The 15,829-nt window shown below is 46.4% G+C and overlaps 2 protein-coding genes and 1 pseudogene across 9 annotated transcripts; 1 reads left to right on the forward strand and 2 right to left on the reverse strand.

The window, feature by feature from the left end:
- Positions 1 to 440: 440 nt before the first annotated feature.
- Positions 441 to 6,337, reverse strand: PTGES3L (prostaglandin E synthase 3 like). 8 transcript variants are annotated; one of them, XM_061391931.1, is made up of 8 exons: positions 6,098 to 6,336; positions 5,901 to 5,996; positions 5,418 to 5,531; positions 5,246 to 5,312; positions 5,042 to 5,140; positions 2,425 to 2,514; positions 1,537 to 1,590; positions 441 to 643 (listed from the first exon to the last, which is right to left on the reverse strand). In XM_061391931.1, the coding sequence occupies exons 2-8, from the start codon at positions 5,906 to 5,908 to the stop codon at positions 494 to 496; spliced, it is 582 nt and encodes a 193-aa protein (XP_061247915.1). In that variant the 5' UTR covers positions 5,909 to 5,996; positions 6,098 to 6,336; the 3' UTR covers positions 441 to 493. The 8 variants fall into 8 exon arrangements, with proteins under 8 accessions (XP_061247915.1, XP_061247916.1, XP_061247917.1 ...); XM_061391937.1 differs by adding an exon at positions 1,006 to 1,033 and having other exon boundaries at positions 555 to 643; positions 5,901 to 6,331; XM_061391932.1 differs by having other exon boundaries at positions 5,418 to 5,553; positions 5,901 to 6,335.
- On the reverse strand, positions 2,523 to 4,678 carry LOC133233009 (large ribosomal subunit protein eL21-like; annotated as a pseudogene).
- Positions 6,338 to 6,440: 103 nt separating the features above from the next.
- On the forward strand, positions 6,441 to 14,543 carry RUNDC1 (RUN domain containing 1). Its single transcript, XM_061391922.1, has 5 exons — positions 6,441 to 6,938; positions 10,003 to 10,161; positions 11,129 to 11,327; positions 11,774 to 11,893; positions 12,295 to 14,543. Exons 1-5 carry the CDS (start codon positions 6,441 to 6,443, stop codon positions 13,158 to 13,160), a joined length of 1,842 nt encoding a protein of 613 aa, XP_061247906.1. The 3' UTR covers positions 13,161 to 14,543.
- Positions 14,544 to 15,829: the final 1,286 nt, after the last annotated feature.

Here is a 15,829-nt window from a genome sequence, read left to right on the forward strand (position 1 = left end):
GCAAGGTCTGGGTATTGAATTTTGTTTAAGTCACAGTTTAAATACACATTAGGCAATCAAAAAATGTTTATGGATGAATGAGGTAGCTGATGAATGGAGGAGTAAAGAGACATAGGCATTAACTAATGTAACAATTACCTTTAAAAGTGTAAAATTTCTGGAGTATGCAGGAAGCTGAAGTGGGTTTCTGGCTGATGCTAGAGGTGGCAGTGTTAGCCATACAATGAAAGACTGGATCCTGCTCTGAAGATCAGAGCATAGGTCTGGGCATGGAAAAGTTTCTCAGCTTGGTTACAAGTCTGTTCCCAACATCTTTCTTCTTGAAATCTCGACAGTAAGGGCCAGGATATCTGACACCCACCTCTCCACTGGGAAGGAGCTATAGAGGGGGAAGAGGCTTGCCTCCAGGAGGAAGAAGTACCAGAAAGAAAGAGACAGAGAACACTTCCTAGAGATTTATTATAATCTATATGTTGCTTCTGTGGGTTTTGCTTTAAAACATACACACACACAGGCTCAAATACTCAAGAAAGCCTTGATGAGTACAAATATAAAGATTATGGCCAATCCATAGGAAGTCAAAGGCCCCATCTGTCTGCTCCTCTCCTATCCTGCCATCTGATACAGCAGCCATATCAAGTGCCTAAGGAAAAAAAACAAAAACAAAAACATGAAGGAGGGAATTCCCTGGCAGTCCAGTGGTTAAGACTCTGCACTTCCAATGCAGGGGGTGCAGGTTCAATTTCTGGTCAAGGAACTAGGACCCTACATGCTGCACAGCACGGCAAATAATAATAATAAATAAAATGAAAGCAATGGAAGAAACTTTTTTAAAAAACATGAAGGAAGACCCTTAATAAAAAGCTTCTAGGAAAGTTCAGAGATCTCAGAGGACGCTGGTGCACCATCAAGGAGCTGACAAAGACGCAGGTCCTGGCTTGTTAGAGTGACTAGACGATAGCCGCAGCTTCCTCTTCAGCTCTGCTGTCACAGAAAGTTAATTACTTGTTGCATCGGCACTGTCAGAATCATCCTAGAGAAAAAAGAAGTCAGAAACACCTGTACAGTCTGCAGTGGACATCTGTGTTCACGAAAGCTGCTCACTCCCTCTAACTCCCTCCAAAGTCTTCTTTGGTGATTTTCTAAATCACACAACTTCTAGGGAGCCTAACACAGAAGGATTTAAATTTTGGATGATAAAATAAGCCACTGGTACTCAATAAACAACACTGTGCCATGAATCATTTAATGTGAGAATTTCAACAAATGCTATACTGGTCCTTACAGCTGTAAAGATAATAAACATGGTCAGGCCTGCTCTAAAATGGAGAAGCAGAAGGGAAGAGATGGAAAGGAGGAAGGGCTTTCTGGGGTTTTCTAAAGCATTAAAGAAGGACATTTGACCTCCTGTGTCAAATTCAGATTTGGCTAATGTGCACTGAGAAGCATGATCTGCTAGAGACTGGGACCTTTCTAGTATCTTTATTTTTAAGGACAGAAAGGAAAGTGAAGGGTTAAGGAACAGGCTTTACTTACATCCAAATCATCCATTGCAGGAGGTGGTCCCTTGGTGCTGACCTTTTTCAAAAGCTGGTAGAAGAGAAGAGGAGTCACAAAAGATAAGAGGAGTGAGGGAAGAGCAACCTGCATATCGATGAACCACCGGAAAATGGTTCCTGGCAAACAGTTGCCCCAGTTTTAAAGCCCCTAATATAACACTGGAATAACTGGAGAAAAGTACATTGAGCCCCTTTTTAAAAGGAAATTTAAACACACACACACACCCTAACAAATCTGGGTTAGTGTCTATTAGTGTTTTTGCAACTTGAATAAACAGTAGCTGAAATTCCGAAACCAAATATCTTATGCAAGGTACAATTTATTGGGAAACAGTGATTTATTCTGTGATGTGAATTTTTAGATTGCATAGTTTGAGTTTCCCCTGAAGCTGTCTGGGTCATGAAAAACACACACACGTATGTAAAGAAAACAGAAGAGAGAGAGAACAAGAATTACAGAAAAGTAGGAAAAGGTTTTGCCAAACTTCTTCAGAATACAGGCTCTACTCTAAACAGTGAATGAATCTGTTTATAGTTTCACGGACAGAATATTTATTTCTTGCATCCCTACTAAACAATGCACAAAACATATAAATACTACCACACCAATAAGCAGCCTGCCGGGGAGCTCACATACTTCTGCCTAGCCTGATGACCCTGGAGGAGGGCACCCACTCCAGTATTCTTGGAAAATCCCCATGGAGAGAGGAGCCTGGCAGGTTACAGTCTATGGGATCGTCTACAGGGCTGCAAAGAGTCAGACACGACTGAGTGACTAAGCAGAGCACAGCACAGTTGATGACAATCCTTGAGTGTGTACAGAGGGCCACCAGAAATGACTGAGATGGGCAGAAAATGGAATTACCTCTGCATAATGCTCCACCTGAGCCAGCTCCACTTCTTCTTCCCCTTCCCAGTCTCTCCAGTTATCAAAGTCCACAGACAACCACACTGGCTGCAGAAGAAAAGCACACAGAGCCCCAGGTCAGGAAGGCAGCAGCAGAGGCGCATAGATGAGTGTGGAGATGTGTATGGGAGCATGTTTGGGGGAAAGAGTCATTGGGGGTATCATCTTTCCCCTTTGACTAACCCCCACTCTGGGCTGCCACGTCAGCAGCAGCTACAGCAAAGGTTGACCAAGAACTTACTAAGTGCCAAGCACAATGCCAGGCACTGTAGAGGATGGAAAAGCATAAACTCTGCCCTCCAGGAGCAGACTGACTAGAGAGATAACACATCTAGAAAAATAGCTGTATCATAAAGCATCCTAGGAGTCAACAAAGCTGCATTCCCTGGAATCAGAGACAACTCTTGGACACCAATATTCTAAGTTCCCATGCTTAGACAGGGAAAGAAGTTGTTCACTCATTCATTGAACAGGTGTTTACTGAACACATACTATGTGATTCTGAGGTTGGCACTAGGATTATTAAAACATTTAATACTGAGTCCCAGCCATCAAGAAACAAGTAAGGGGACTTCCCTGGTAGTCCAGTGGTTAAGAATCCACCTTGCAATGCAAGGGATGCAGATTTGATCTCTGACTGAGGAACTGAGATCCCACATGCCACGGAGCAACTAAGCCCACCAGCTACAACTACTGAATCCTGAATGCTCTGGAGCCCACCCGCCTCAACTAGAGTGTCCAGGCACCACAACCAAAGATCCTGCATGATGCCACAATGAAGATCCCACATGCCACAACTAGATCCAACACAGCCAAATAAGAAAAATAAACTTATAAAAAGAAGTAGGGAAGAGAAATGTAAATAAATTATAATACAGTGTGGAAAGAGTGACAGTGGCTTAGGTAGGGGTTAGCATGGGAAACCAGACTTCTTGGGGTTTCAGGGCTCTGCCTTGAAGGATGAGCAGGGGTTAGGTGGGCAAAGGTAGTGATAATGGAGAGTTTCCAGGAAGAAGGCACAGTAAGAGGTAAACAATAGCCCGGTCCATGAAAAAGAGTTGCAAACAGTTTGCTGTGGCTGAAATGTGAAGTCCAAGGCAGAGAGTAAAGTGGTGTGAGGCTGCAGAAGGCAGGAATAGCAAAATCACAAGCTTATATATCACACTGCGCTGTGGTGCTGAGACTTCAACCCAAACGGCAGAAGCTACACATTCAAATGCCTAAGCATGTCAGAGAGACAATGAAAAGGAGTGAAGTGAAGTGGAGCACATGCCCTATTTAAAGCTCAAACTCTAGGCATTTGAGAATTTAGACCAATGTGGTCAGAGTCTTCAGTTTCCGAGAGAAGTTGAGAATCTGGATTTTTAGGTGAAATCTCTCTTTTTTTCATAATCTCTACTTAAAAAAAAAAATCCAGGTCTTTTATTTTCTTTACACCTAACTTGATAGGTTGCAACAGTTCAGGCTCCCTTCCATTGGTTCTCATGAAGTGTCCTTCTCTAGGCAGGGCAGGTGGGTCCTTCAGCTGAACTCAAGGATGTTTCTCTTTGGCTTCCTTTCTTTTTCTGGCTTCCTTCCATATTTCTTCACACATTTCAGGAAGCTACCTCAGCTCTTAGAATGCTTAATATGTTTTTGGCAAGAATCCTGCCCTTAACTTGTTTGTTTACAAAGACGCCAACAGCATGCTGGGTAACACTGTAGACTCTTCCAGTGTTGCTATGTTCTAATTATAACATTTGTGGGGTATTCATTTTTGAACAGTGCCCCTTCCCTTTAGATCTACAACATCACCTTTCTTGTAGATTCACATGAATGTGGCCAAAGGAACAACTCCATGTTTTCTAAAAGGCCTAGAAACATGTAGTGGGTGCCCCTCCTCTTTCCCTGTTGGTCTTTTTGGTGAATTACTGGAAGATGGTGGTTCTGACCAAGAGGTGAAATCTCCACATTTTTAAATGTAAGTAACCCTTCAAAATAATTTTCAACACTGAGAAGACGGCTAAAACAAATCTGAGAGCCAGATCTAGCCAGCAGGCAGCCAATTTTCAACTTTTAGGGAAAAAGAAGCCACTGGAGGGTCTTAAGAGGAAGAGTGACAGGGTCAAATGTGTGTTTTGGACAGACCATGTTGAATGCAGAGGGGCTGAAAATATGCAATAAACTTCACCCAGTAATGGATAGGGCCTGAATTAGGAAGACGTGAAATCATGGATTCAAGACTATTTAGGAGAGGACTTCCCTGGGGATCTAGTGGTTAAGAATCTGACTTGCAATACAGAAGACCTGGGTTCCATCTTTGGTTGTGGAACTAAGATCACACATGCTTCAGAGCAACTAAGCCCTTGCATAACTAGAGTTCATGCACCCCAATGAAAGATTCTGCCTGCAGCAAGTAAGACCTGATGCAGACAAATAATTTTTTAATGCATTATGTAGGAGGTCAAATAGGCAAGACCTGGTGAGTAACAGAATGTTTGTGGGAAAGTAGCCAAGGCTGATGCCCAGACCTAACTTGGGTACCTGGGTACACAGAGCACACAGGAGAAAAAGCAGCCACTTCCCACACACCCACCTTGATATCCTCCTTGGTGAGCCTGGGCCAGGCCACCTTCTCCTTCCATTTCCTCACAAAGCAAGTAATGGAGCGGCCAGAGCGCTTATCTTGGGAGTCCTGCCAGGTAAAGAGCCTCACTTTTAGGGTCCGTGGTTTAGAATGAATCTCCAATTTCCCAAACAGCTTTCCCATCCAGTCCTTACTGTTCCACCCCACCCTTACCTTGCAGTTCACCTTGGCATAGAACTCAATCTCATTGTAAAACTCCACTCCATCAGGATTCTTGCAGCTGAGGAGACAATACTGCTAAAGAGATGAGGAAGGCTGAGAGTGGGGGGCAGCAGAGAAAGGAAAGATTCCCAGGAAGTGGGAGGGGGTGGGGGGTGGGGGTTACCTGAACACAATGCGGTGGTCTTCGATGAGCACGTGGACATCCGTGCTGTCCTCAACACAAAACTCCATGAACACATACTTGGGCCTGTCGTACCACAGGGTCCGGGCATGCTGCCTGAAGAGGAGTTGAGGTGGGGCTTCATAGCCGTGTGAGAGGGAAGACAGGGAATTTGGGAAAGGTGGAGGGAAAACACAGTGACGTTTTATGCTACAGCACGGTCAAAGCGGGGCCAAATGAGGCTGAAGGGAGTGGAAGCGGGGCTGACAGGATTGGGGTGTGCGGTGAGGGGGAACCTGAGAAGAAGTGGAGAAGTGAGAGTAGAGAGGTAAGGGAGACATGGAGAATATTCAGGTCACATTTCTCTTCACCACCCCAAGGGTACAGACCTGAAGTCCAGGGCTCCCTTGGGACCTCACAGAACCTGGAGCGCCCAGAAAACAGAGAAGCGACTCTCTAGTGAAAGAGGCGGCCAGAAGCACTTACCGTGCCATGGCTGCTCCCGCTGCCCTGTGGCGTTTGGAGTCCGAGACAGGGGCTGCTATCTTTAGATCCTAGGGACGCCCCCAGCAGCTGCCTCTCCTTATATGGTCGGGGAAAGGATTTACAGGAACGGGAAACGTGGCCTAAGCCAAGGGATTCGCATTCTAAAGGGTCTCTGGGACAGCACAGTCCCTGCAGACCTTCACATCTCCGGGGTCTCCAGAAATATACACGTTAGGAACAGACGACCCGCCAGCCGGAACCAGAGGAAGGGCTAGAGGTCGATACACACGGAAGGACTTGTCCTGGCTTCATTCACCTGTTTCTCCAATGCTCAGTATACTCAGTGCCCGACACAAACCAGGCACTCAATTTAAAAAACTATTGGGCAGAATTAAATACCGAGGGAAGTCGGGCCCCGGATGACGTCTGAACTCGGTGACCTCTGAGCCCCGCCCACCAGCTCCCCGGGTTTCCCAGCTGGCGCGCCGTTGCCATGGCAGCAGGGGGGCGCGGCTGACGTGCGGCGGCGTTTCCTGAAACATGGCGGCTGTCGAAGCGGCTGCGGAGCCGGTAACGGGGCTGGCGGGCTCTGGACCAAAGGCGAAGGACGAAGAGGAGGAGGAAGAGGAGTCGCTGCCGCCGTGCGAGGCAGTGCGCTGGGCGCCAGTGGGGGCCGTGGCGGAGGCCGGGCCCGGGGCGGCGGCGTTCTCCGAAGAGGCGGCGGCCGAGGAGCCCGGAGTGGTCCCCGGCTCCCCGCCGGACTCCCCCGGCCGGACGCTGAGGCGGCTGCGGGCCGAGAGGCGGCGGCTGGATTCAGCGCTGCTTGCGCTGTCCTCGCATTTCGCGCAGGTGCAGTTCCGCTTGCGGCAGGTGGTGCGCGGGGCGCCGGCGGAGCAGCAGCGCCTCCTGCGCGAGCTCGAGGACTTCGCCTTCCGCGGCTGCCCTCACGTCCTGGGTTACGGGGGCTTGGAGGACCGCGCCAGCGATGATGGCGACGGGCTGCCGGGGGACCGACCACAGTTACGGGGCGAGGACCAGGTGAACAGCTGGGGCCGGGCCCCGGGGGATATGGGAATAGAAGGCTGGGTGGGTAGGGATGGTAACTCGAAAGCAGGTAGCACTGGTGAGGAACCGGCTCGTCTAGGTGGGTATGTGTGTCCCAGAAGAGACCAGACTGAGAGGCCTGGGAAGCTGATGATGAGAGGTGTTCACCAAAGGTGTGGAAAGAGATGTAGATGTGGTGACATAAAAAGCCAAAGAGGGATGAATGAGGAGAGTATTCAGACAGTAGAACAACCAGCTGAAACAATACTGCTCCCACTCACCTTGTCATCGTTTGCAGTATCTAAGTCTTGAGCACGTTTGCTGATAAGAGTACCCCGACCCCGGGGATTGAGAAAATTGGTTAGCGAAGAGCAAGCGAATTAAAATCCATGGAAATTTAGATCTACTCCTTATCTGTTCTTTCCTAGAATCTAGAGAATGTCTTTTATCTTTAGATTCTCCTGTATGAGAGCTTTGGTAAACAGTAAGTTCTCAGTAATTGAAAGAAACACAACTCCTGATTATACAAATTTACTAATGCTGGTATTTTACAACTCCTTCCCATCCTACTTAATAACTAGATATTCTGAAGGAAGCACCTTTGGCAGCTGTGACGATTCATTCAGTTAGCTGACACTAAGTACTGAGAATTTGTTATGACATCCACAGCCAACATTTCTTTACAGTTTTTGAACCTCTGTAAGTGCATAATTGTAGATAGCTTGTAGCTTGTTGGGCTCTCTTTTCCCCACCTTTTTATTGTTTAGGTTACAATCCACATGTGGCTTTCTTCCCACTAAAATTGGTTTTAGCCAAGAAGACTTATCAGTAGCAGATATTGACTTGCTTATTTTAATCTGAATGTTTCCAGTACAATCCTGTGTTTTCTGTACCACCCTTCTCTCCACATACCCGCAGCTCCTTGCACAAGTCCCCAAATTGCCAGGCTTTTAAGGAGCAAATAGGATAGAATTACTGTGGTTGGGCTCTGTTCAGGAGTGAGGAGCACCAGAGGTTTTCTGTGGATGTTTGGCTGTTCATTTTTACTTTTGGAGACACAGTAAAACTGAAAACAAAAGTTTTGAGATCAAAACAGCTGGTGTGCAGCTGCAGTCTTGTGTGCATGTGTTGACACGTGAACGAGTGGCACCAAAGTGGGGATGTGTTTGAACCAAATGATTTAGTATGTGTCGGTTTCAGTTTTTCAGGTTTTTTAACCAGTATTTTATCTCACTTCATACTGGAAATTATTTGTTAACTTCCTGTCTTGCACCAGAGCTCATTGTCCTCACCTAGTAAACTTGTTTGCCCGTACTCCCATTGCTAGCGTACTCAGTAATTACCGTTGCAGGTGAAGCGTTCAGCTGGTACACTCGTACAGGTGGAATCAGTATCTATGACTGGTTTCTTTCTTCCTGGGTTTCATAGCTTGGGAAGGCTTACAATGAAAACAAAATTTCGCTACTTCTTTCCCTTTGGGCCAGTTAAACAACTTTCACCATAAGAGTTCAGTATTTAGTTATGTGTCCTTCTGAACATGATTGAGTTCAGTAACACACAGCAAATGTATACTGAGAGCTTACCCTGTGCCAGACACTGAGCTTGGCCTTGGGGGTACAATCAAGGCCTTTGCCCTTAAGGGGTTCATAGAACTGGGGAGACAGACTCCTACACGGATCTTTATAATGTAACATGAGCTAGTGTAAAAGTGTGTATAAAATACAGAGGATGTGGTTGGTTCTGCCTGGGGAAATCGAGGAAACCTCTTAGAGGATATAGGCCTTCACTCAGTGGGAGAGAACAGGATTCTAAGGAAAAAACTACGACTTTGGGAAAGGATTGGAGAGCGGTATCCCCCAAGAAAAGGCTGGCTTTTCTACTGGACAAAACTAAAGCAAGAGGCTTGCTTTTTAAAGTAGCTAAACAAAAGTTAATGTTATTTTTCATTTGTTCTCTCTCATACCCTGCTTCTGGAGGCCTTGGTAAGTACCATTTTAAGATTAAATTTAATATGTAGTTTAAAATGCAGGGTTACACCTGCAAATAATTTGCTGCTTTTGCTTTTTATACTCAAGAAAGACAAGGGAGGGGCTTCCTGGGCAGTCCGGTGACTGGGACACTGCAATTCCATTGCAGGGAGTGTGGGTTCAATCCCTGGTCCAGGAACTAGGGATCCCTCACGCTGCTCAGTGCAGCCAAAAAAAAAAGTAAGGCGAGGAAGACCAGTTTTTGAGAACATATTGGCAAGACTTTATCCCTCTAAAGAGTTTTTATTTTCTTGCCATACAGTACTGCATCTGGGATCATAGTTCTCCCACCAGAGATTGAACCCACATCCCCTGCAGTGGAAGCACAGATTCCTAACTACTGGACCACCAGGGAAGAACCTCTCCAAAGGATTTTTAAGCATTTAAATGCAGAAATGACCTGGTGGCCAACAGTGAGAAAAGGAGTCACTGTTTAGGGAACCTTACCAGCCTTTTTTTTTTTTTTTTTTTAAGAAAACTTATTACCTTCCCATTCCTATTATTTGGCTTTAGATTTTTTTTCGCTGCCTTAGGCACTTGCATTTATTCATTTGATTTTGCAATATATTGGAGGAGCTTTGACCTTAAAAAACTAGTTATGAGTTACCAAGCCTTTCTCTACACCCTTACCTCCAGATTCTCTTGTACAATTTGGCTGCCACAACTGTTCAGGAGAATTGGCTATGGAGGATGGCATGTTTAATTCCTGGAAGGCTTCCTGGATGAAATAAATTTTGTCAATCTTAACTAGAATTTTGTGGGGTGGGAGGGGGAAGCAGTGTTAACAAAAGGCCCCACTGTATTCATATCCTATTTCCAGTGAAGGAGAAATTCTTAAAGAAAACACACATTTAATATATTCTCCCAGATGAAATAATTCTTTTTGAGTCTGTCTCATGAATTCTGTATTTCATTTGGGTTACTTGGGAGCATTTTACATTTTACTAGTCATTATTGGCTTAAGAGGATTCTTAATATGTCCTGACTTTTTCTTTTCCTGTGAAATCGACCTAAATCTTTTCCTTTCTTAGAGTGAGCAGGAGAAACGGGAACGTCTGGAAACCCAAAGGGAGAAGCAAAAGGAACTGATCCTGCAGCTCAAAACCCAGCTCGATGACCTGGAAACGTTTGCCTATCAAGAGGGCAGTTATGATTCCCTTCCACAGTCTGTGGTCTTGGAAAGACAGCGGGTGAGCAGACCCTGAGGCTCCTCCTTTACTGCCTCGGGTTCCTTTGTCCCTTCCAGCATTCACAGGATAGCCCTTCCCAGCTTGCTCACCCTCGGCCTCACCACTGGCCCAAATCAAAGGGAAGTGTTGCTACTACCTGGGACCAGTCTTTATTCACTCGTGGAAACACAAGTGCCAAAGCTTTCTAATATGATGATGGAGCCTTTTTTTTTAAGTGGTGGTGGTTATTATTAATAGTCATATAATAATAACAATAATTTCTTTCATTTGATCATTAAAACCATTCTACTTGGGCACTTCATCGTAGTTTTATAAACTAGTTTTCCCCCAGCACCCAGTAAGAAATATTCCAGGACTCCTGATTTTAATGCTGCATATATTAAAGCAACACCTGGGCAGACAGGTAAATCTCCTGGTCGGAAAACAGCCTCCCCTGGGTTTGTCTTCCTGGAGCTGTGATGTGGCTGTTTTTCTGGCACAGCTAGAGTTATATGGTTTTCACATTGTTCCTCATATTGTCACTGGGATATTTTGGCTGTAACATGCCTGAGTATTTTGCAGAGCTTTTCCTTTAGTTGCCTAGAATAGCGCAGTGGGGGATGAGGACTAGAGACTAGGGGAAGTCAGTATTTATTCTCTTGGAGGCCATGAGGGAATCTACTTATGGGGCTTTTGGGATCATCAGCCACTTTGGATCATTCACACTGTTGTTCTCCTGAGTGAAGGTTACCTGGCCAGGTAGACAGTTTGCAGCAAGAAGAGCCATTCTGTTGGAACCAAGTGTCCTTATGTCTATAAGAGAAGTGAAGGGCCTGTGCCCTCACCTTGATCAGCAGTTGCACCGTTTTTTCCACAAATTTGATTTCCATTTAAGGGTAGGAGGGGGGCAACTAGTCAAGATTCTCCTTCTCCCTAACCCTCTCCCTGAAAATTCCAAAGGGTGTACTCATGGCTTTGGTCTTGGTAGGTGATCATTGATGAGTTAATAAAGAAACTGGACATGAATCTGAATGAAGACCTCAGCTCACTGTCCACTGAGGAGCTTCGGCAGCGTGTGGATGCCGCTGTGGCTCAAATCGTCAACCCAGCCCGAGTGAAAGAACAGCTGGTTGAGCAGCTGAAAACTCAGATCCGAGACCTCGAGATGTTCATCAGCTTCATCCAAGGTCAGAGCAGATGGATGGACGTCATCATAATTATATGTATTTTTGAGTACTAACATAATAGGGTCAGTCCTTGATGAACTGTTAAAGAGGTTTGATCATTTGGTAAGGGAGCCAACACAGTGGTGTGGAAAGGACATGGATTTTAGAACCATAGAGTTAAAATCTCAGCCCTGTTGTTCACCACCTTCATGGACTAAAGAGGGTAGGCAGTTTCCTAACCTCTTTAGTCTGGCTCTCCTCCTCCATAAAATTATGATTCATGCTTCCTGCACTCAGCAAATAGGTATTGAGCCAGCTAGTATATTGCTAGTCACTGTTCCACAGAATGAAATACTATTTGTAAAAGTCTTGTCACATGGTAGGCACTAGTAAATAGTATTTCTCCTTTAAAAACCTGCCAAAGTGAGGCTAAACAAGGGTCTTCTCTTCATAAACTCTGATTGCAGATGAAGTAGGAAGCCCATTACAGACAGGGAGTGGACACTGTGAGTGCAAGGCCAGTGGGAAGACAGGAAGTGACTCCAGCAGAACTGGCAGCAGCAGACTGCCTCCAGGAAACAGCAAAAGTAAGTACAGGTTCCAAAATGGACAAATCTAGAGAGACAGAAAGTGGACTAGCAGTTGCCTAGGTCTGGGGATTGGGGAGAAATGGGGAATGGAAAATGCCAGTGCTACACGGTTTCTTTGGGAGAGGATGGCTGCACAACTCTGAATATTAAAAAAAAAACAAAAAACAAAACTGAATCCTACACTTTTAATGGGTCATTGAATGTTATGTGAGTTATATCTCAAAATAGTTGTTATTAACCAAAATAGGTAAGTCTGGTGCCATCCTGGGTGGCTCTTGGCTTCATGCAGGACCTGTACTGTAGGTCAGAAGCCAGACTGAATCTCAGCTTCTAAGCTATAGGTGGCGCCTCTGACCACTACAGCCTCTCACTGTTGAGTTACTGTGTTTCCTACACAGCCAAGGCAGAAGATGTGAAGAGAGTTCGGGAAACAGGGCTGCACCTGATGCGGCGAGCGCTGGCAGTGCTGCAGATCTTTGCCGTCAGCCAGTTCGGGTGTGCCACAGGCCAGATCCCACAGCCCCTGTGGCCGAGGGGCCACGGCGACAGGGACTACTCTCCCTTGCTAAAGAGGCTGGAGGTGTCAGTCGACAGAGTGAAGCTGCTTGCCCTGAGGCACCAGGCGCACGACCACGTCATCAGCTCCTCCAGCCTCCAGGACCTCTCTCTGGGAGGCAAGGATGAGCTGACTGTGGCTGTGCGGAAGGAGCTGACAGTGGCTGTGAGGGACCTGCTGGCCCACGGACTGTACGCCCCCTCACCGGGGATGAGCCTCGTCATGGCCCCCATCGCCTGTCTTCTGCCTGCCTTCTCCTCGGCCCCTGAGGCCATGCACCCTTGGGAGCTCTTTGTAAAGTACTACCACGCTAAGAACGGCCGCGCGTTCGTGGAATCCCCAGCCCGAAAGCTCTCGCAGTCTTTTGCCCTGCCTGTCACAGGAGGCACTGTGGTAACGCCCAAGCAGAGCCTGCTGACAGCCATCCACATGGTGCTGACAGAGCACGACCCTTTCAAGCGCAGTGCAGACTCGGAGCTGAAAGCCTTGGTGTGCATGGCGCTGAACGAGCAGCGTCTCGTGTCCTGGATGAACCTCATCTGCAAGTCGGGGTCGCTCATCGAGCCCCACTACCAGCCCTGGAGCTACATGGCACACACAGGCTTTGAGAGCGCCCTCAACCTGCTCAGCCGCCTCAGCAGCCTCAAGTTCAGCCTCCCTGTAGACCTGGCTGTGCGCCAGCTCAAGAACATCAAAGACGCCTTTTGATGAGAGCGCCCTGGCCCCAGACCAGCACCTTGCTCAGTGGGTGGCTCAGATAGATACTCGTCTTCAAGAGTAAAAGCAAGAATTAGGAGGAGGGGCTAAAGACATTTTCATCAGCAAGATAATACAAAGTCTTTTCCCCATCAACTTAGCATCTCAGAAAGATATGCTGGAGACCCTCTTGTTAAAAGGTTCAGCCCTGGTGTGTGTGTACATATGAGCACATGTACTTGAGCCTGTGGAAAAGAAGTCAGTCGTGGGTATACCTTCACCATGCCACACCTGAGTTTTAGAAAATCCAGGTTGCTGTAAGCATTCTCTTCACAGTGGTGAGTGAGTTGTTGGTCCTGGAAGAGATTTAACTTGAGGAGTCATTTTCCTTCACTTGAAGCAGGTTTGTGAGAGTCCTGGGTCAGAATTTAAATTCCTTTTGTGAATACCAATGGCTCTGTCTTCCTGAGCCCAGGATCAGGGGAGGCCATGTCTGTTCCATAGCTTCCTCTAAAACTGGGAGTGGAAGTATCCGAGAACAGTATTTCTAAGGGTATTAACCACAATTGGTTTTTTTTGTTTTGTTTTGTTTTTTTTGGTGGTGCCATAAAGCTTGTGAGATCTTAGTTCCCTGACCAGGGATTGAATCCAGGCCTATAGTGGTGAAAGTGCCACATCTTAACCACTGGACTGCCAGGCAATCCCCATGGTTGATTCTAATATGAGCCCTTTTTCACGTAGAGGTAAGAACTGAATTCTGTCCCTGACGAGGTAGTCATGGCCCAGGTGATGGTCTTTTAGTTTTGGAGCTGGTTTACAAAGACAACCACCATCTGGTACCATGTCCCCTGGCAAGTAACCTTTCCTCTGTGCACCTGCCAGCTCCCAAGAAGGAAATGTGTTCAAGGTTGTGCTCCATGAGTCCTGGAGGCTGCTTGGGGGAGGAGGTCTGACCTCATGATAGTACTACAGCAGGGGTGGGAACTGTGGCTGATCACTGGCGATGGAGAGCGGGCTGAGCATTTCTTTGTAAAACTGACTCTAGATTGGTCATATTTGGTCTGTTTTAGCCTTTTTAGTTCATATCTGCTATTCAGCTTGCATACTGCTCTGGGACTGACCAAAGATGAGCAAAGTGTATCACCTTCTGGAAAGCCAAATAGGTTCCCCAACACTAGTGACTCAGCATCATTTCATGTATTAAATCGCCAGCTGCACTTTGTGTCTGCACTGTTATGTAGTGCATTTTAACTTAATTTGGGGGGTAAAATATTATTTAAGATCTATTCTTGGTAATTCATTAGAATGAGTCTTCCTTCATGTGAAACAGGAAAGTGTAAAATATTGTGGAAAATGATACCTGTGATTGCTAATAAAATCATAGTATTTTGTGTAGCTTCTCTGCAAAGACCTTAGAGACCATTGGCTTTGGTTTATAAGTCTGAGTGCTGTCAGCCCATCTGATCCAGATCAGTATTTCCTTGAGTAACGTCTGGCTCCTAGCCTTTCTGCCTCTTCTCTGCCCTCTGCCCTGGATCAACTCAGCTTTGGTGGTATTGCCCCTACCCCTTGAAAAATTCACAAAAAACTGCCCTTGCCATTTTCATCTCATTCTGTTCAGGCCTACAGTCCTGTCCCCACAGCAAATCTAACAACACATACCACTTTGGGATTTGGCACTTTTTCTTTTCTTTTTTTGGTTTTGCCAGGTCTTAGTCGGAGCATGTGGGATCTAGTTCCTGGGATTGAACCCAGGTCCCCCTGCATTAGGAGCTCAGAGTCTTCACTGGACCACCAGGAAGTCCCACATTTGGCAATTCTAAATTCATTTGTCTGGGGCTTCTCTGGTGGCTCAGTGGTAAACAATCCACCTGCTAACACAGGAAACACGGGTTCAATCCCTATCTGGGAAGACCTCACATACTCGGAGCAGCTAAGCCTGTGCACACGACTATCGAGGCTGTGCTCCAAAGCACAGGAGCTGGAACTACTCAGCCCACGTACTGCAACTGTTGGAGCCTGTGTGCCCTAGAGCCCATGTTCTACAAGAGAACACTACACTGAGAACTGCGCTCCACAACTAGAGCAAACACCCATGCAGCAAGGAAGATGCACTACAACCAAAACTAAAAATAAAATCATATTTAAAAAATCTCTCATCTGGATACCAATTCAGTCAGTCAGTCAGTTCAGTCGCTTAGTCGTGTCTGGACTGCAGCACGCCAGGTCTCCCTGTCCATCACCAACTCCCAGAGCTTGCTCAAACTCAGGTCCATCAAGTCAGTGATGCCATCCAATCATCTCATCCTCTGTCGTCCCTTTCTCCTCCTGCCTTCAATCTTTCCCAGCACACCTTTGCATCAGGTGGCCAAAGTATTGGAGCTTCAGCATCAGTCCTTCCAGTGAATATTCAGGACTGATTTTCTTTAGGATTGACTGGCTTGATCTCCTTGCAGTCCCAGGGACTCTTCAAGAGTCTTCTCCAGCACCACAGTTCAAAAGCATCAATTCTTTGGTGCTTAGTTTTCTTTACGGTCCATCCATTCGTGACTGCTAGAAAAACCGTAACTTTGTTTAGGGTGGGTGATAAGTGCTATAGCCATGTGGCATAGCACTGGATCACCCACCCCAGTATAATCCTCACAAAAACTTAACTGGTATGAAGGCTTTTATGCTAGCAT

This window comes from Bos javanicus, chromosome 19 (genome assembly GCF_032452875.1).
Source record: "Bos javanicus breed banteng chromosome 19, ARS-OSU_banteng_1.0, whole genome shotgun sequence".
NCBI classification, from domain to species: Eukaryota; Metazoa; Chordata; class Mammalia; order Artiodactyla; family Bovidae; genus Bos; species Bos javanicus.

Excerpts from the sequence above, each read along its gene's own strand:
- PTGES3L (XM_061391931.1), bottom strand. Across the intron at positions 2,515-5,041 it reads TCACCAAGGAGGATATCAAG|CCAGTGTGGTTGTCTGTGGA; the intron begins GTGGGTGTGTGG and ends TTTCTTCTGCAG. Across the intron at positions 644-1,536 it reads CTGCAATGGATGATTTGGAT|GCACTTGATATGGCTGCTGT; the intron begins GTAAGTAAAGCC and ends TTTTTTCCTTAG.
- RUNDC1 (XM_061391922.1), top strand. The coding sequence starts at position 6,441 with ATGGCGGCTGTCGAAGCGGCTGCGGAGCCGGTAACGGGGCTGGCGGGC. Across the intron at positions 10,162-11,128 it reads TGGTCTTGGAAAGACAGCGG|GTGATCATTGATGAGTTAAT; the intron begins GTGAGCAGACCC and ends TGGTCTTGGTAG. Across the intron at positions 11,894-12,294 it reads GCCTCCAGGAAACAGCAAAA|CCAAGGCAGAAGATGTGAAG; the intron begins GTAAGTACAGGT and ends TTTCCTACACAG.